The sequence below is a fragment of the Equus przewalskii genome, chromosome 1 (genome assembly GCF_037783145.1).
Source record: "Equus przewalskii isolate Varuska chromosome 1, EquPr2, whole genome shotgun sequence".
In the NCBI taxonomy this organism is placed as follows: domain Eukaryota; kingdom Metazoa; phylum Chordata; class Mammalia; order Perissodactyla; family Equidae; genus Equus; species Equus przewalskii.
The window spans coordinates 49,490,343-49,510,181 of record NC_091831.1 but is presented as its reverse complement, the minus strand read 5'-3'; the positions used below and the strand labels follow the sequence as shown (position 1 = coordinate 49,510,181).

General features: G+C 40.9%; 1 protein-coding gene across 1 annotated transcript in view; it reads left to right on the top strand.

Annotated features, from left to right (window-relative positions):
• Positions 1 to 19,839, top strand: part of CCDC6 (coiled-coil domain containing 6) — a 108,318-nt gene that overhangs the window by 76,330 nt on the left and 12,149 nt on the right. Inside the window, exons 4-6 of the mRNA XM_070562541.1 lie at positions 11,086 to 11,189; positions 13,049 to 13,209; positions 17,841 to 17,997. Coding sequence (XP_070418642.1) covers positions 11,086 to 11,189; positions 13,049 to 13,209; positions 17,841 to 17,997 — 422 coding nt within the window. The remainder of the gene's footprint in view (positions 1 to 11,085; positions 11,190 to 13,048; positions 13,210 to 17,840; positions 17,998 to 19,839) is intronic.

The following is a 19,839-nucleotide window of genomic DNA, read 5'->3' as shown; positions in this document are numbered from 1 at the left end:
ACTTAGCATAATCTTTTTATCCATATTGTAGCATGTATCAGTACCTCGTTCCTGTTCCTGGCCAAATAATAATCTGTTGTCTGGATATGCCATTTTGTTTATCCACTCCTCATTTGTTGGACATTTTGGTTGTTTCAGCCTTTTGGTTATTATGAATAATGCTGCTATGAACATTTATGTACGGTTTTTTTGTGCAGACATGTGTTTTAGTTTTCCTTGGGCATATACCTAGGAGTGGCATTGCTGAGTCACATGCTAACTCTGTTTACCTTTTGGAGGAAATGCCACACTGTTTTCCAAAGTGGCTGCACCATATTGATCATAGCCATCCTGGTGGATGTGAAGTCGTGTGTCATTGTCGCTTATATTTCCTTGATGGCTAAAGATGTCAAGCATCTTTCAGGTGCTTATTGGCCACTTATATATCTTCTTTGGAGAATGTCTGTTCAAGGTCTTCTTTATTGAATTGTAAGAGTTCCTTATATAGTCTAGATACAAGTACTTTATCAGATATATCCTTTGCGAGTATTTTCTCCTATTCTGTGGGTGTTCTTTTCACTTTCTTGATAGTGTCCTTTGAAGCATAGATGTTTTTAATTCTGGTGAAGACCAATTTATTTTTTTCTTTTGTTGCTTATACTTTGGTGTCATATCTTAGAATTCATTGCCAAATCTAAGGTCATGAAAATTTACGCGTTTTCATCTAAGAGTTTTATGCTTTGGCTCTTACATTTAGGTCTTTGATCCATTTTGAGCCAATTTTGTGTATCTAGTGTGAGATAGAGGTCTAAATTCATTCTTTCGCATGTGGCTATCCAGTTGTCCCAACCAGTTCACTTTTGAGCCTCAGTTGCCTTATCTGTAAAATGATAATAATAGCAAACTTACATTAGGTACAGCGAATGGGAGAGAGTATAAGGTGATTCGCACAATGCCTCCTACATAAGTACTCAACATGAGGTAGCTGCTGCTATTAAGTTAAAAATAGTCCATATTTTGAACCTAACAGATTGAACCTGCAGAAGAGATGTTGGAAGGCCTTCTGCCAGGGATTTGTATTGGCCCTAACATGTTTGTTTTGAAGGTGTAGCTTGGGGTATAAAGGTTTTTAAGAAGGCATCTGCCTATTCTCTGTAAAGTAGAACTTACCTGGGTTTGACACTGAAGCTCCTTTGACAGTGGGCCCCAATTAACTCACGTGCCCGAGGTCCTCACTCTAAGATTACGTCACCAAGGGTCGGGACTTCAGCATGGACACTTTAATTTGTCACATAACATTCATTCTTCTCTTAGACCCAGAATCTGGGATCCTTTCATTCTTTAAATAGGAAATGGTAACAGCTTGATCATCAAGGTCTCTGCGCTATAAATGGGTCTGTTGGTGTTTTACAGTATGTGAATTCGTGGCATTTTAGAGCTAAAAGGCTGTGTTGTGGGGAAGACTACCTTTGTCCCCAGACCCTAGTGGGAACGTGAGGCAGTGGGGAAACCATGAGGAAATCCAGGGGCAGAGGCATGACATCTAGCTCCCGGGATTTCGGACAACAGCCCCCTCTTCTCATTTCCTCTCCTTCCAGAACTTGCTGTAGAGAGGGTAGGGCTTGGTGCGACTTGCTGCTTGATGATAGACCAGTTTGGCCTGTAGGTGGCCCAACCTGCTCACACTGCTTCTTCAGAAATAGAAACCCAGAGAGAGATCAAGAGGATTTTCTCAAGTCAATGAGAAAATTTCTCAAGTCAGCTAATGAGTTCTTAATCATTTATTTTAGTTACCCTTTTGGCATTTATTTAGCATTTCTAATGCTTAACTCCAAAAGACACTTTGTTACTATCCAGGGTGGGGTCGTCTGCCCACGGCAAAACATGCCAGTCATCAAGGGGCAAAGTGGTAGGAGAGAAAGCCCATTTTGTTATAGCTTACTAGCACGGGGGAAGATGGCTGACTAATGTCTGAAAGAACCATCTTACAGAACAAAAACTACAGGACAGTTATATAGGGGCTGGTCTCTGGGTGGGGACAGACATCTGGTCCCAGTTCCTGATAGTCTTTTGTTTTATTGGATATGCATCAGCAACCGGAGCAACGCCCTATATCCTGATCTTTCAGTTGTCATTGATGATGGCTGCCAGCATAGGCTCTCTGTCTGGGCTCATCACATTCCTAGGGAACTCAAAAGAACAAAGCTATCAACTTACAGCAGCTAGGAGTGGCCCTAAAATCTACAGAGCATGTCTGGGTTACTTAATCAGAGGTCATTCAAAGTTACAATGTGGTTTCTTTTCTACAATATGGCGTACCTTATGTCAACCTTGTGTTGAGCTGATATCAACTTTATAAGCAGCTGTAAAAAAGCACGTTCAGAATAATGTAAAATTGTGAGGTCTTTGCAGCACTAGTAATTAGTATTAGTCTAATAAACCGAATTAGTCTAGTCAACGTGGCTTTAGTGCTCTTAGGGGCTCTTGTTAACAAACAGCGGTTGGTGCTGCCTATAAACCCTTACTTGAAGATTTTTGTTCAAATGTAGTCACTGTTAGTCTCTTATTTGTTATTCACATTTCTTAGGTGATGGTAAAAACATACAGAATTTGGAATATTCTCTGAGTGTCAAGATCTCTTGATCTGAATGTTTTCTGCCAACGAGGACTGATTTTCCTTACTTCTTTGGAGAAGGAAAACTAGCATTAAAAGGGACACATTAACTTCTTTATTAAGTGAAGTTCAATTCAGCAGATATGAGAACCTCCTGTGCACTTGGCTCAGAAGATTATCTCTATGGGAAGGAAGAAAACAGCAGCCATAAGCAGGTGGACTAAATGCTTAACCATAACAACTACTATTCATATTTTTTCTTCATCTAACCCTTCCTTCCTCTTTTTTTTGAGGAAGATTAGCCCTGAGCTAACATCTGCTGCCAATCCTCCTCTTTTTGCTGAGGAGACTGGCCCTGAGCTAACATCCGTGCCCATCTTCCTCTATTTTATATGTGGGATGCCTACCACAGCATGGCTTGATATGAGGTGTGTGGGTCCGCACCCAGGATCCGAACTGGCGAACCCCAGGCCGCTGAAGTAGAACATGTGAACTTAACTGCCGCAGCACTGGACTGGCCCTTCTTTTGTTTTTTAACAATAGTATATTATAATTTGCTGCCTTGCTTTAAAATTTTTTTTGTAAAACATCATAACTTACGTCTTCACATTTAGACAAGCTGCTTGGGGCACAGCCAGACATAATCATAGTAAACCGTGAAGTCGGCTTGAGTAGGAATTTGATTGTAGCAAATCCTTGTGGATGTTTGGGTCCCTTGAGAAGCTTGGGGACAAGCATCCTACCTACTGCTTATTGGGGAAAGGTAAGTAAAGGTCTCAGAGCCTAACTAAAAAATAAATGGGATTTTGTGCCTTGGAAGTAGTCACACTAGGGACCATATGCGTTACCCCAAAGAAGCCTCAGCAGGCTCTTTTTTCAGTTGATCTGTTTTGTAATTCAGGAGCTGTCAGGATGTCATGAAGCCAACGGAGAGGTCCCAACTCCGACCTGTGAAAGTAACTGAGCTCTGTCAGGGACACACATAAGTCTGCAGGATATGAAAAAGAAAAAAAGAAATCCCCCAGAACTCCTTCCCTAGACCCCATTTCAATTAAGTACAAAAACTCACTGTGTTCCGTCTTGTCAGACTTTATTTTGAAGCATCAGATAACACATGTGGATCAGTTTGTACAGATGATGTTACATGATAGCAGGGAAAAAATTCAAAATGTGTTTCCTATGTAAAGAAGGAGATACCTCATCATGATCCAACAGTGCACGTTTCTGATCATGCACTGGGGGGTAAAGAGTTTGCCTGTTAAATTGAAGGATATTGGTGTACAGTAAAGGCAATAAAATCCAGAGATACTGTACCGAGACTTTCCAGTTGCTTGTAATTTTGAAATGCACAGAGTCTGTTTGTTTATCACCAGAACGAGAATTTGGTTGATGACTTAGAAAAGGTGTTCTCCTGGAATGTACATGGCAAATGAATGAATGGCTCAGTAAATCCAAAATCTCTATGTAAGGAAGTGGATGGATGTGGTAATGACTAGAAAGAAATTATTTCTTTTATTAAGGAAACTTCCGTTTTGGTTAAAGTACATCAAGAGAAGTATCCGTAATGTTATTTTCTTAAAGAAGCTTATTTTAGGTTATAGACTGGGATAGCATATTTGCAACATACACTATGATATGAGTTCTTTCCCAAGGACTTCTTCCATGTACTCTTCATGGAGCAAAAGAATACACACTCAGTACCTCGAAACCTGCTTTCCATTAATGGTAATTATTTGATAAATGAGTCCCCTAGAATTATGAACCCAGTACACAAATTTGTATAATACTGTGCTGATGTCAAAGTGATGGAAACTTAAGTGCAGAAACTGTATAAATCTGAGTAATTATATGTGTGTCTATTTCATGAAAGGCCTTCATTTCTCAACATCATTGAACAAAAGAAAATTTATTGAGCTGGTAAACTATGAAATAGTGTCATTTTCACGTATTAATATTAATGGAATATTAATATTGTCCTGAAGTTATGTCCATTTCAAAGAACAAATAGGAACCCGATTTTTGAGATGAAAAAAGTCGTAAGCATTGGTAAAGAAGGTTAACCCTGGGCTATCTGGAAAATTCTGAATCTTCCGGATAGCTAAGCCTTGACTGTCATTTATCCTCTGAGAGTTTATTGGCTCATTCTGTATTTTATATTCATAAATTAACACCATAAATTAATGGATGAACCATTAAGTTATATTAGAAAATTGTCAATTTTTAGCATTAGGTGTCTTTAAATTTTTTCTGTTATAAAAATAGTAAATGTTATGCCACAACTAGAAGGACCCACAACTAAAATATACAACTGTGTACTGGAGGGTTTTGGGGAGAAGAAGCAGGAAAAAAAAAGATTGGCAACAGTTGTTAGCTCAGGTGCCAATCTTTAAAAAAAAGAAAAAAGGAAAATGTTTATTAAAAAATTGGATAGGGGCAGGAACAGTAAGGAAGATAAATTTTCACCAGTATTACTTTCACCCAAAGGACAGCCCTGTATATTATTTATTTTATTTTTTTTTGGAGGAAGATTAGCCCTGAGCTAACATCTGCTGCCAATCCTCCTCTTTTTGCTGAGGAAGACTGGCCCTGAGCGAACATCTGTGCCCATCTTCCTCCATTTTGTATGTGGGAAGCCTGCCACAGCATGGCTTGATAAGCTGGGATCCGAACTGGTGAACTCCAGGCCGCTGAAGCGGACTGCGCGAACTTAACTGCTGCACTGCCGGGTCTTGCTCTTCCCTGACGTACTTCCGTTGGCTCTTTCTGTGTTCAGCATTGCACGAGCCAGGGTGATGACCTAGAACTTGTTTTTAATTCTGAAACCAGCTGCAGCTTGATTAATCAAATGAGTACCTTGGGGGCTCTGTGGTCTATGAACACCTGTCTTAACTCATTTGTAACACAAATTGGCTGCTTGATTTCTTTAAAATTTTTTTCTTCCAGAAGGCAAGGGTCGGATGTCTTCCAGTCTAGGAGGAGAATTGCCAGGGCTGAGCAAAATTCCAATTTTCTGAACAGACACCAAGAGAGTCAGTGTTTAAGTTTTACTTTACTTGTCTCTGCTGCTTTGATTTGTGAAGGCTTTGCCATGGAACAAGGAGTATTGTGCATTTTTCTCAGCTCTTTTCATGTCACTTGCACGTGATATATTTTAATAGCCCCCTCATGAATCCTATTAGTCACTTCTTTCTATGTATATGTGAAACCTGGATTAGCTCAGATGTATTGGCAAAGTAGGATGGAATGAGGTAAGATCTTTTATTGTCTCTACTCTTGCGGTGGAAACAAAACTGTCTAGGCACATTTGGGCTACTATAAATAGCATATTGCAAATAGCATAGACTGGCTTATAAACAGCAGAAATTTGTTTCTCATAAGTCTGGAGGCTGGAAGTCCAAGATGAGGCTGCCAGCTTGAGGAAGTTCTGAGTGAGTGCCCTCCTGTGAGTTGCAGACTGTTGACTTCTTGGTCTCCTCATATGGCGGAGAGCAGAGAGCAGCAAGCTGCAAGGTCCCTCATGACTCTTAGAAAGGACACGAATCCCATCATAGGGGTCCCGCCCTCATGACATCCATTGGATCTAATTACTTCCCAAAGGCGCCCCCTCCAAATACCATCACACTGGGGATTTAGGCTTCAGCCAAGGTGAACTTTGGAAGGGAGACGAACTTTCAGTCCATTGCAAAAACTGTGTTCATTTTTCTGACTTTGATTGTCATTTTTCTGAATATTATACTTTTTATTTTCCCAGATGATTCTGATGTACCTCTAGGGTCACCAGTTTGAACATCTATAGGATTATGTAATAAATTGATAGGAAATTGGGCTGAACTGTTAATGGCCTTCAGATACTACCTAACTTGGAAGGTTTTGGGAGATTGTTATATTAATCCCTAGCACCCCCTTTTTTTTTAGGATTTGCCTGTTTCTCTTTAGAAAAAAAAATCTAGCCACTAGGAGTTTGGTTAATGTAGATCTTAGAGTACTCTGCTATTTCTTTTTTTAAACATCAGGTACACCCCTTATATCATCATCATTCTAAGTGCTTTTTACTATATGTCGTAACAAACTTTGTGTCTGTGGACAGGCTTTATTTCATGGGCGTTTCTCTCTTTATTATCTTGGATTAGTTGAAATGGGCTGCCTTCCAAAACTTATTTCTTTCTTTTTGGTGAGGAAGATTGGCCCTAAGCTAACATCTGTTGCCAGTCTTCCTCTTTTTAGCTGGAGGACGATTGTCACTGAGCTAACGTCTGTGCCCATCTTCCTCTATTTTGTATGTGGGAAGCCACTACAGCATGGCTTGATGAGCGGTGTGTGTAGGTCTGCACCTGGGATCTGAACCCTTGAGGCCCAGGCAGACAAAGCGAAGCACACAAACTTCACCACTACGCCACCCAGCTGGCTCCCCAAAATTTACTTTTTAAAGTCAGATGTTTGAGGTTCAAAATATATTTTCCCATATGATAATCTGATGCTTAGACTAAAGCTTTTCCAAGTAGATTGAAAAGATCCACTAAAACCTTTCAGAATTCTCTAGTTGAGCACAATGGTTAGGCTAAAGTTCTCATCAGGCTTTTTTGCCGAGCATTCCTTTCTCCCACCTCTACCTCCACCCCAGCATCACAGTTCTCCTTAAAAGGGAAAATGCTACAGTGAGAAAGAAATGTGGTAGTGGTGGGAGCCATTTCTCTGCTGCCTCCTACCTTCTCTGCTTTTTTGGTGGTGGTCAGTACCTGCCGACTGTGAAACACAGCTAGGACGGGTTGTGAATTCAAATGAGCCAGTTATATTTTTATACACTAAGTTTATCCATTGAGGAAGTTCTTTATTTTGGGAACATAATAAGCACTCTTGGTCTGATGTTAATTAACCTGCAATGAGAAGGAGAGCTACTGAAGAGAAGTAAAGAATTTGGTAGTCCATTGAACTGACTTGATTACAGAGCAGCCTTTCACGTGAATTCTACAAATTGGCTGTATCCGTTGGTGCTGGGTGCTTGCAGGATAAGCAGTCGGGAGCTTGCGTTAGCCTGAGAATTTGATGTTCAGCAATAGATGAGTGGGTGCCTCTTGCATGAACACTGAGTAAAAAAAGGGATCAGATACTATTAAGAGGGAGGTAGGGGGAGAGTATTACAGATAGAGACCAGCATAATGAGAGCCATGCATTACTGGGCTGTTTCCATTCAAGCAAGAATTTCTGACTTACTACCCTGTAAACTTAACATACTGTCAGATTTGAGGATTGTTCGATATCAGGATGGTGCAAGCACTGAAAATCTACTTCTGTCTGAATTGGAAGAACTCGTACCTACGCTTTGGCTCTAAATATACAGGTTGTAGAATTAGGTGGGCAGGAGGTGGAGGGGCAACTCTGATAAAGAACTTAAGGGAGAATTCATCATAATTAATCGTAATCATAATCGTAATAAGATTTCCTCCAACTTCTCTGCCCTTTAACGTTAGTGAGAGCTCCCCAGTGATGCTGAAAAGTTGAGATTTTTACAACTGAAAAAACCAGACAGGAAACCCTGCTCTTTCTAAGGCTGAAGATACATGGACTCCTCTAGCACTGCCAGCCTATGTAATGAAACATCCAAATCTAAGCTGCTGAGCTGGGTCTCTTGTGTTGTCTGCTTCTTAGAAATAAATTAGTAGAGCAGGTTGGTACGGCAAACCCCAGTTTCACCCCGGGAAGCCTTGGTTCACTGAAGTGGGCAGTAAATTGATAGCTGGTAGCTCTACCAGCAGGTGCCAAGAAGGAACTGAGATTCATGGAAGTTTTCAACCCCTGTGTTTCCTGTTCTCTTGTCTGGATCTGCATACTCTCAGACTCACTAAGCTACCCTCTACTCTGCTACTCCCAAGAGTTCTTGGCAAAGGGACAGGCTCACAAACACAGCGTCATTTACCCCAATCCTACTTTCTCCTCAAGATCCTCTGTCCTTGCCGGTTGGACAGGACCCAGCTCTTTTGGCCACCATGGCGACGGATATCCATTCCTATCCTGGCCTTGCTGCTTGGCCTGGGTCACAGCATCTCCCAGGGTAAGGGTTTGCTCAGCTGTAAAATGAAAGGATGGATTTAGATAATTTCTCTTGCTCTAAACTAGCTCAGCCTGAAGACTGCTGACATCTTGAGACTGAAAGAGAATGATAGAATGGGTGGCCTGGGAAGGGATCTCAGAAGTCGTCGAGGCCAGCCTTCTCATCTCACAGATGAGGGCGTTGCAGCTCAGGGCAGGTGAGTACCTGCTCAAAGCCACACGCCCAGCAACTTAAACCTGGGTAAGGACGGCTTTGTCTTGATTTTGCTTTTCAGAGTCACTGATTAGCATTATGCATAATTACTCTAAAATTAAACGTAACTGGGCATAAGTTTCTCTACTAGGCATCTCTATTAGAAAATGATGCCTCACTTTAATTTTTTCTTGGCTGACAAGTACTCCCTATTAGTTAACCCTCTTTTAGTTAAACATGGGAACAGGGTCCTGAAAGGGTAAATGCCTTGGAAGTTTGTTTCTTAAAAAAATGGCTGTGAATGGTACTTCAAAGCTTGGCCAAAAACGTGGTCAGCACAGAGAATCAGAAAATAGTAGGAGTTCTAAGGGGTATTCTGGCATTTCTCCTCATTGCTGCAGGTAGCAGCTGTTTAGCATTCTGCTAAACATTAGCCTGCTCCCAACTTCATAGCACAAAAGGCTTTTGACTCATTCTGATTCTCCTCCGCATGGCACCTGCCCATAGCCCCTCCCCGCCGAAAATATTTTGAAGCTGTATTTTGAGTTGACTGTGATTTTGGCTCATTCACTTGTTGACTAAGGTCTGCTTTGGTTGCTTTATAAGACTGCGTTTCATACATGATGTTGGGCTCACTTTACTGTATGCACAAGGATCTTTGATCAACGAGGAGCATGCCTCTGACCTGCTAAGGAAAGTAATATCTGCCGCTTTGATGTCTTTGCAGTTGTGCAAATCAAAAATAATTTGTTGACTCAATGATTTTTTAAAAGGTGAATTGATATCAGTTGAAGAAACAGCATAGGGGCAGTAACAGCCCCTCTCTCTTTTAAAAATAAAATCCTGATAAAATTGTTTCATACCTCAAGCGTGTAGGCAAGTAGAAGGAGTAATATAACACATTCCCTCTGCACATTGCTATGAAATCTGATTATCAGTGCACTTTATGTCCTTCTTGCCAGCCCTCTTTCTTCATGTCTCTTTCACCTTCTACCAAAGCATATAATTTACTTATTTCATTTACTCTCTTGACCCCACTAAAATGTAAGTTCCACGAGGGCAGAAATTTCTGATTCCTTGGTTCCCTGCTACATCCCTATTATCTAGTATCTGCCATTGTTCTTAGCGTTTATTGCAAATTGCTCAATATTGATTGATTAAATGAATTTTTGCTTTTTATGAAATAGAATGCAATTTGGGATTCCCTCTGCAACTGCATACCTTCCCCGAAATCAAATTTCCCTTCTTCCCTACCTCCCCAGAGGCAACCAGTATGGTGAATTGGGTATTATCATTTTCATGCATGTTTTTATATTTTAGGACATATTTGTGTGCATCCATTAACTGGTATGTGGAATTGTCTTCAGGTGTTTGAGTTATTTATATAAGTGGTAACATAAGCTTTCTGGTTTAATGTTGAACTACTGGGGACTAGGGGGGCACAAACCCAGATAAGTCCTGGTACGACTAGTAAACAGAACTCCCCCAAACCCTCTTTAAGGAAGACTTTCCATGTGCCTTGAATAAACGCCGAAACAATGTGATTCACGTACAGACAACAATTAAGCTTTAACATCAAAGAATGAACCTGTCTCAGTTTTCTCTATTATAAAGTTTAAGAACTAGGGGCTGGGGGCTGGCCAGGTGGTGCAGCGGTTAAGTTGGCACATTCTGCTTCTCGGTGGCCCAGGGTTCGCTGGTTCAAATCCCAGGTGCAGACATGGCACCACTTGGCAAAAGCCGTGCTGTGGTAGGTGTCCCATGTAGAAAGTAGAGGAAGATGGGCATGGATGTTAGCTCAGGGCCAGTCTTCCTCAGCAAAAAGAGGAGGATTGGCAGTAGTTAGCACAGGGCTAATCGTCCTCAAAAAAAAAAAAAAAAAGAGAGAACTAGGAGCTGGCCCGGTGGTGTAGTAGTTAAGTTTGTGCATTTCATTTCAGTGGCCTGGTGTTTGTGAGTTTGGATCCTGGGTGCAGACCTACACACTGCTCGTCAAGCCATGCTATAGCGGCATCCCACATACAAAATAGAGGAAAGTTGGCACAGATGTTAGCTCAGGGCCAATCTTCTTCACCAAAAAAATAAATAAAATTTAAGAACGAGATGCACTTAATGTGTCTCTGTCAGAAAATTGGCCATTTCTTTGCAGCTTTCTCCAAGTAATGGGATCCTAATGGTCCAATCAAAAAAACCTAATTAACAAACTTTAAGTGGCCTGCTATTCTCAGTAAAACTTTTTTCCTTCCTTTAGCTGAGACGAGAGAAGATCGACCTTGAAAATACTTTGGAACAAGAACAAGAAGCACTAGTTAATCGTCTCTGGAAAAGGATGGATAAACTTGAAGCTGAAAAGCGGTTTGTTTAATCTTGCTGCTCAGTATGGGGGAGCGGGTGTATGTGTCAGGGTGCCGTTCTGGAGGTGGCTGAGGAATAGCAATGGGACAATTTAATTCCTTGATTGATGCAGGTCATTTTGAGTTGCCAAAGGAAAAATTTGTTGAAAGCCTTCTGAACTAGTCTCATATTGGTCTCTCTTGATTCTTCTCTATCTTCCTGTCCCCGTAGAATTTCTTTTCATTTGGCATTACAAGGCTATGATGAAATCAGTCAAGATGCTATTGTTCATCTTTAAATTGTTCTGAAGGATGGTTGCAATTTGGACTTTTTACCTTATTGATCTGGCTTCCCCAGTTGTCTTCTAAAGTGCTTAGGATATGTACTGTGTACTGTTATTATTACACATCTCCGGAATGTATTTCATTAGGAGAGCTGAGATTTTAATAGAAAAATTATTATTTGCTTTAAAACACTGTAAAGAAATACTTAGATATATTTAAGGTTAGGATTCTTTGAATTAAATACATGTACATGGATGTGAAATGTCATTCATCAGCAAACATTTCTTGAACCCCTCTGCAAGATACTGTCAGGCCCTTGTTTTTCAGTCCTGTGTACATCGGGGTGGGTGGAGCAGGGCTTTAAGAGTGGGAGGGAGTGCTGTGTTCGGGGTGTGTGTATGGATGTAGAAAGGGAGTTTCTTGAAAGTGCTCATTAACGACTTCACCAGGATGTTTTGTTGGCTAACCACTCCGTTTGCCATAAGTATTTGGTTTGGATGAACATCTATAAATTACTTTGAGTTCATCTCAGGATTTGCAAAATATAGTCATACCACAGGCTTTAAGAAAAGTGAAAATTCGAGGTTTATCTATGGGGAAATATTCAAGCTGTATGTGAAATCAGCTATATTTTGCATTTATGGTAATGGTCCTAATAAATTGAATTATGACAAGTTATTTAATATAGTAAATGTAGGGCCCATTACAATACTTAACATACTAGTTTTCTCCACAAGGGCAGGCTTGAAGGTAATTCACGGTTTGCACTTGAGTAAACTCAATGGTAAAAAAGTGAAAAACAAAACCAAACTAAAAACTCCAGCAACTTATGAACGGGGACGTAGACATCTGTTGCCAGTCTGTCTTCCTGTGCAGAATGCAATCGGAGGTTTTATTTATATGAGTACTGAATTACTGCATTGGACAGTATGAAATTGTCATTTTGCAGGTCAGAAGCTGTTGAAGATTAGCATTTTGTGTGGTTTGAACTACTGATAATCAGTAGAGAAGGTGGCACCACCAGTTATTAACCCAATAATTTTTTTTTAAAAAATCTTTTTACGTTTGCTATGGCCAGAAGTAAAGGGCCTTCAGTCCGGTTTGCCACACCCTTGGGATTGGTGTCTCAGGAAGGAATTTTGTAAGCTGAGTCTCTTTATGTGATGCTCCCCTCCACGTTCATAGTTCATAAATTTCAACTGATGGCATTGAGAGAGGCAAATTCCTTTAGTTACCTCCATGCCCTCAAACCAACATGCTGGACATTTAGTCAGCAGATAGTTCCGAGTGCCTGCTATATGCCAGGTACAATAAACAGAAGCAAATATTAGAAATATTTTTTCAGTAATGCTTAATTGCTAGTGGTCATTTAAAAGAAAAAACAGTGATTGGCTCCTTCAGCTCTGCCCTTTGACCTGCATACCAGGGATGGACGACCAGAAGCTGAAGTAAAACGAACCGCAGAGGAGTTAAGTCACCCTGTGAATTCTGGCGATTAATAGGAGCTTACTAGTAAAACGACCCTCAGCTAGAATGTTGTTTTGTCTTTTAAAGGCAAACTGTTTCTCATTGTTGGAATTTTTCTTTTTAATGAAGAATCCTGCAGGAGAAATTAGACCAGCCGGTCTCCGCTCCCCCATCACCTAGAGACATCTCCATGGAGATCGACTCTCCAGAAAACATGATGCGCCACATCAGGTTTTTAAAGAACGAGGTGGAGAGGCTGAAGAAGCAACTGAGAGCTGCTCAGTTACAGCGTATGTAGCCTCCGGTTTCACTGGTCTTCTGTCTGTAGAATTAATATGTTTACCAAATACAGGGTTTTACCGGTATTTACCACTGAGTTTGCGTAAATCAAATCCTGTTGTATTTCAATGACAATACATGAGTCTGTCCTCCTGGAATAGATAATTTTTTAAAAAATATTATGGTAGGGCAGGGCAAATAGTTCAGAATACGTCTAGAAAATAATTCAAATAATTTCAGAAGGGTCCAGAATCACAGGTAATATTTTAAATCTTCTCCATGTGTTCATCTCTAGGATTGTGCAGGAGACCTCAACATACTTTTGGGGCATGAAGACAGAGAATAGAGTGTTTAACTTCCCTACTACTAAATTTTAGCTTCAGCTAACATTTGTTCATGGTACTTGAAGACTAGATGCTTTTGGAATTTATACTTATTATTTTGGAAAAGGTCAAGATGTTGAGTTGGAGATCAAAGGGAGTAGATTTCTGAACAGTCGATTAGGTCACCGTGCCTTTGCTCAGGTCTCTGATCAATTTACTTGAATAGATAATATAGTGAAAGATGTGTAGGGAAAAAATAAGTCTCCCTCTCTCTCCTGACCCCCAGGCTCCCAGGTCTCACGATTATATTTCTTATATATTCCTCCAGGTATATGTGTCTGTGTGTATAAACTTCTTTTATTCAAGTAGTGGCAAAATGAATATATACTCTTTGGCGTTTTTATGCTTTCACTTAGTGTATGTTTTAATTTTTTGCCTTGCCAGTACGTGTAGAGCTGCCTTACTCTCTTTATTAAAGACTGTGTAGTATTCGATTATATGGATATGCCATAATTTATTTAATTTATTTAATGGACCCTTTTTGTTTGTGATGCTGCAACCACAGTGAACATCTCTGTACACACATTTGATACCTGTGCAAAAACACCTTCAGGATAAATTCCAGGAGGTGGATTTGCTGAGTCGAATGGAATGTGCGTTTAAAATTTCAGTGATTCTTATCTTTATGTTTTCTTCTCTAAAGTTCATTGCAAGTTCTAGTCCGGTGGTGCATCTGGGATGGTGCATCAAGATCATTCTTGGAACCTTTAAAAAATACAGTGGGTTAGCTTCCTGTGGCTGCTGTAACAAATGACCACAAACTTAGTAGCTTAAAACAATGCAAATTTATTTATTTATTTTTAACACAAATTTATTATATTATAGTCCTGGAGGTCTGAATTCCAAAACAGGTCTCAGTTGGCTAAAATCAAGGTGTCCGCAGGGCCGGTTACCTTTACAAGGCTCTAAGGGAGAATCTGTTTCCTGGCTTTTTCTAGCACCTGGAGGCCGCCTGCATTCTTTGGCTCATGGCCCCTTCTTTGCATTGGCATTACTGCCACCCCTGCTTCCATTGTCACATCTCCTTTTTACTCTGACTCTCCTGTCTCTCCCTTATAAGGATCCTGTGATTACAATGAGTCCAGCCAGATAGTCCAAGATAAATCCCCTTCTCAGGGCCCTTAACTTAATCACATCTGCAAAGTCCCTTCTGCCATTTAAGGTCCCATATTTACAGGCTTCAGGGATTAGGATGTGAACCTCTTTGGGAGGCCATTATTCTCACACAGGTGTCTGGGCTTACTCTAGGGGTGGAACCTGGTCTTCTGTTTTTTGTTTTGTTTTTTTTTTTTATATAGTTAATTCTGATGTGTCTCCCAGGTTGGGAATCACTACATATATTCCATGAAAACAAATCAAGGAGTTCTCAAGTATTGTTTTTTTAGGATGTTTTTTGAGTTTTTGCTGTGTTGGGCAGACAAGTGTCTTTTACATCTTTCTGTGCTCTTTCCAGTACTGTTAGTTTGCAGTTTTCTTTCTCATGTATACTTGCCTTCTGCCCCAGACAAAATTTTTAGAAGAAATTTGGAAAGAATTTTCCATTCTCACTAGCTCCTTCCTACTGCACTATTTGGTCTTTGAAGAGCCAACAGATATTTGCAGATACCAACAGAGGCATCCATAATTGTCGTTTTGATTTTATGAGGACAGAGAAATCTGAACTAAAGAAGCAGCAACTGGCACTTAGCTGTTCACAGTGGGCTTGGGTCCGGTTTAGAGGCTGTTCCTCATCCATATGCCTCATCCTCACCCTCGCAGTCCAACTGTTTCTGGACTTGAACCTCTCTTCGAATAGTTCTTAACTCTGGTTGAACATTGGAACCCCCTGGGGAGTTTTTAATATGGATAGCCCTTATCCTCTGGGATTCCGATTTCATTAGGTAGGAATGGAGTCCAGGCATTAGTGTTTTCTAACCATAAACTTGAAAGGGAGCACAAAATGTACGGGCCACCTTTGGATCATTTGGGACTCACCTCTTTGGAGTCTGTCTGGAAGTTACCCTCAGTTGATGGTGTCTTTGACTAAATATTGCGAGATGGCCGAAGATAGGGGTGACATAAGCTGTAGCCCCTAAATCCTAGAGAGCTCTGTGTGAGAAAAGGTAAGAGAATGATTCATGGGAATAATCCAGTCTCTTGAAATCAGTGTGGCAGTGTGCCAGCAGAGGGCACCCAAGGAATGTCATGGTGTCGGATGTCTGTACCTGGGTCTGGAACACCAGAGGTGCTGGGCCTGGTGCCTTCTCTATGCCTCTGGCTTTCTGGGCTAATTTAATTGCTGAACTGCCAGGAAGTCTTCCAGCCATCACCCGTGTCTATAGATTATTGTTTAAGGATCCCCCTGCTTGGCTTCCCCAAATGCTAAAGGATTGCCATTTTCTTTGAAAGACAATGTTTCTTTTTAAATGATTATTCTTGAAGCCTCATGAGTCCTCAATTCTGTGAAGCTTTCCTATTTATGGAAAAGAATGGCAACTTGCTCTGACAGCCGCCCTTCTAGTTCTAGAAACAGTAAGTACTCCAAGGGGCCAATCTAGTGTAACCTGTAGAGCTAGTGAAAAATTCTGCACGCTTGCACATTTGAGATGAAATAATTTAAATCATTTCTATTAAAAGTGTCTTTGTAAATATTTTCCCAGCATGCCTTCAATTAAAGAGATTTTTGCATCTGGATTAGACAGCAGGGTTTCTGGTTATGTGGAAAACAACCAAGGGGATTTAGTGTTTAGTGCATGTAATATTGTTTAATAATTTGGCTATTTTTATTTGAATTTCTAAAATAAGGATATTGAAGAGCTTTTTTATATTCTGTGATTATGCTGTCTAGGAAATCATTGAGGACTTATCATCAAAAGTCGTTATTTGCTGAAATGTCAGATCTTCATAGAATTGCTTAAAACTGAAACTGATTTGATGAATTTGGGAGTTGAAATAGGGTCAGTTTGTGGGAGAGAAATGGTCAATGTGGCATTCAGCTCTTTCCTTCTTTCTTAAATTTGGGCGGGCCTAATAATATGGAGCAGGAAGCTGTGGGACTCTCTCTTAGATGTGATCTTAGCCACTCTGAATTTGTAGCTATTTTTTAGAAAAAAGAAGTAGATAGAGATTTTACTTTTCCGAAAATTCCTTGGCTGAGATAGGGAAAAAGAAGGAAGTAAGAAGATGGATAGACACTGAGTTTTGTATTAAGGTTGTTTTGGTTACTTAGTAACAACAGATTCTGTCTAAGGTAAACCAGAAAAGGAGGAGGGGGTGTCATGTTTTGCCAGTTATTGGAATAGTGCTCGAGTCTGCCACAGAATAACCTCAGAAGGGCGGGAGTTATGATAGGGAACTCAGCAGAAGGAGATTCTAGAGCCCCATGAGGATGTCAGTTCCACATTTCAGATTCCTGGGAGAGAGAATCTGACTGGCTCAGCCTGGGTCCAGCATCTAGCCGTGGGCTAGTCAGTTCTGGCCTGGGAGACCCGTGCTGTGGCAGGGACGGCTCCTGAGGAAGGGGTGTTTGTCATAAGCAAGATGCTATCCCAAGAGCCTAGTATGCATATAGGTTTTTACCTGCTGTCTGACTCAGAAAGGCTGTGCATGAGTCAGAGAAACAGTCACACACGCACACACGCATGCACCCACCCACCCACCCATGCCCACGCACCAAAAATGAGACTTATTTGAGATATTCATCTAAAGTTGTTTACTGTGTTAATTTCTATTTCTATGAAAAGAATTATAACTCTTACTGAGCGTGTTCTAGTTCACTGGTTCTCAGTGTGCCTTCACCACAGTGCACTGTGAGTGTGTTAATAAGTGTGACAGGCTCCTGTAGGTGACTTGCCATGTGGTGTCTGGAGTTGAGGGGCAGCAGAATTGGTGTCTAGAGAGGAGCCCATGGTTGAATCTGTTTCTCCGCTGGGCCCCCTCCCCTCTCGGCTCCAGCAATATAGAGAGAGCTCTCGTACCTGCTAAGTGCAGACTTAGCTACAACTCCACCATTTCCTCCTCCTCATAAGGCACTCTGGAAGGAAGGAAGTGGGAGTGAAGATGCCTAACTTCTCAGCATGGCTTTTTTTTTTTTCCTTAAGTGCAAATCGTTGGTAAACTTTGGTAATTGGGGTAAACTTTAAACTCAGATCTCATCGTGTATGGAAGAGTGACAATTCCTGTCTTGCAAGAGTTCCCATTGTGATATAGGAGCTGGACTGTAGTCTGTTTTTAAAATTTGAATATGAAACTTGGTTTAATTGAGAACTCTGGTTTTTCAGATTCAGAGAAAATGGCCCAGTATCTGGAGGAGGAACGTCACATGAGGGAAGAGAACTTGAGGCTGCAGAGAAAGCTGCAGAGGGAGATGGAGAGAAGAGAAGCCCTCTGTCGACAGCTCTCTGAGAGCGAGTCCAGCTTGGAAATGGATGATGAAAGGTGTGTGCAGTCTTACAAGCCTCAGAACAACAACCACCACCACAACAGGTTCTCTAAGAGGCCTCTCTTCACATTCTGTTAGATATGGAAGGTGATGCTTAAACAGTTATTTATCGTGATGATAAATACCACTGCATCAAAGTAGATGCTGAGAATGGGATAAATGAAGAAGTTGATTGTTTTCTTTCAACACAAAAAAGGTGAAAAAGTTGCCTATCCAAAATTATTTGGTGGGGAGAGAGATGGAGGGGGGGCTACGTGTAAAGAGGCAGAGTTTGCATTTGTTGTTGTATTAGTCTAATACTGTGTTAGGTCTGTTTAAAGGATGGCAGCATCTTAATTCATAGATACAAATAAGCAAGCCATAGTACAGCCTAAGGGAACAAATGCGTGTAGAGGTTGAAAGAATCAGCAGGAGACACTTGGAGGGTGTTGAAAGCCAGAAGCCTGGCCTTAACATGCTTGGTAACTTGTGAGCCTTTCTACAGCCACTTTTTAAAAAACAAAATGAATGCAGGGCATTTATCTGCTCAAGCCTCCACACCAAACCCCCTCGTTGTCACGTTGAGCAGTGGGCTGGAAAAGGACAGTTATCTTTTGGTTAACTAGAGGAAACGGTCTCAGTATTTCTCTCATCCAAATTTTCCTCCCCCTCCTCCTCTTCCTCCTTCCTCTCCCCCATTTCCCCATACTTGGGAGTAAGGTAGTTAAGATATGCAACAAATCCAAATTGAAAAGATTGTTCCATTAGTAGAGAAATCCAGCAGTTAGGGAATTAGCCTTCTCTGAACCAGATCATTTCTGCTGGGAAATTCCCTGTTCTGGATCAAGGTTGCCCTGGCCTTACACGTTCAGTCTCAGTGTGAGGTGAGACAGAGCTTCCTCAGGAGCCCCCCCGAGAGGACCAGGCGGCCACTGTCTGAGACCGGGGTCTCCTAGGGGCTGTGACGAGTAGTACTGGCTATTGATGCCAAAACATGCGTTTTAGAAACATGTGGGCAACATTAGCAGATCAGCACTTTGTTTCTGTTGCTGAATAGATCCAGTGGGCTAACAAGGCTTTTGATCGATTTGCTCTGGAAAGTGGTATTATCGTTTCAAGAAAAGTGAGATTTTCTATAATGAAGGTCTTTTTATAATTTGAAAGACTTTATAAAATAGGAAAATGGGTCATCCTATTTAAAATATCTGTATATGTGTGTCCTCATTTGAAAAGAATAACTATTATGCTTTCTCAAAAGTTTGTACTATAAAATTGTCATCCTTAACTCTGAATTTCACTTATATCTTTCTGACAGTGTCCCACTCTCTTTGAAATCCTTAACCTCTGAAAACCGTTTGACTAAAAACGTCAGCTAGAATACTAAATAACTTATTAACTACTCTATTAACTACCTAAGACGTGGAGCAGATGGTGTATTAACACACACAGCACCCTGTACTTGATTTTGGGTAAGACACGCTCTGAGGGACAATTTCTTCTGACCGTGGTGACAATACCAAAACTACTTCAGGCTTCTAGACTTCTTCTATTTTTTAACAGAACTCGTAGTTACTTGAGAAGGTTTGCCTTACCTTTCGTAGGTCAGATTATCCCAGTAGGGTACAGCCACCCAATAAAGACTTTTCTCCCTCCTGGGAATGATGTCACATTTGAAAGAAAGAAAATAGTCAGACACTTGAGATGTCTGTAAGTGTGTTTATTCCTTAAAGACCAAGAGGTGGTCTTAGCTGCCTACCTGGATGTGTGGAACACAAGGAGAGGTCCCACCTGGTACCACCATGGTGGGCTGCTCTAAAGACAGGAGGAAGAATCAGTGGTGGGGTATCTAGATGAGAGAT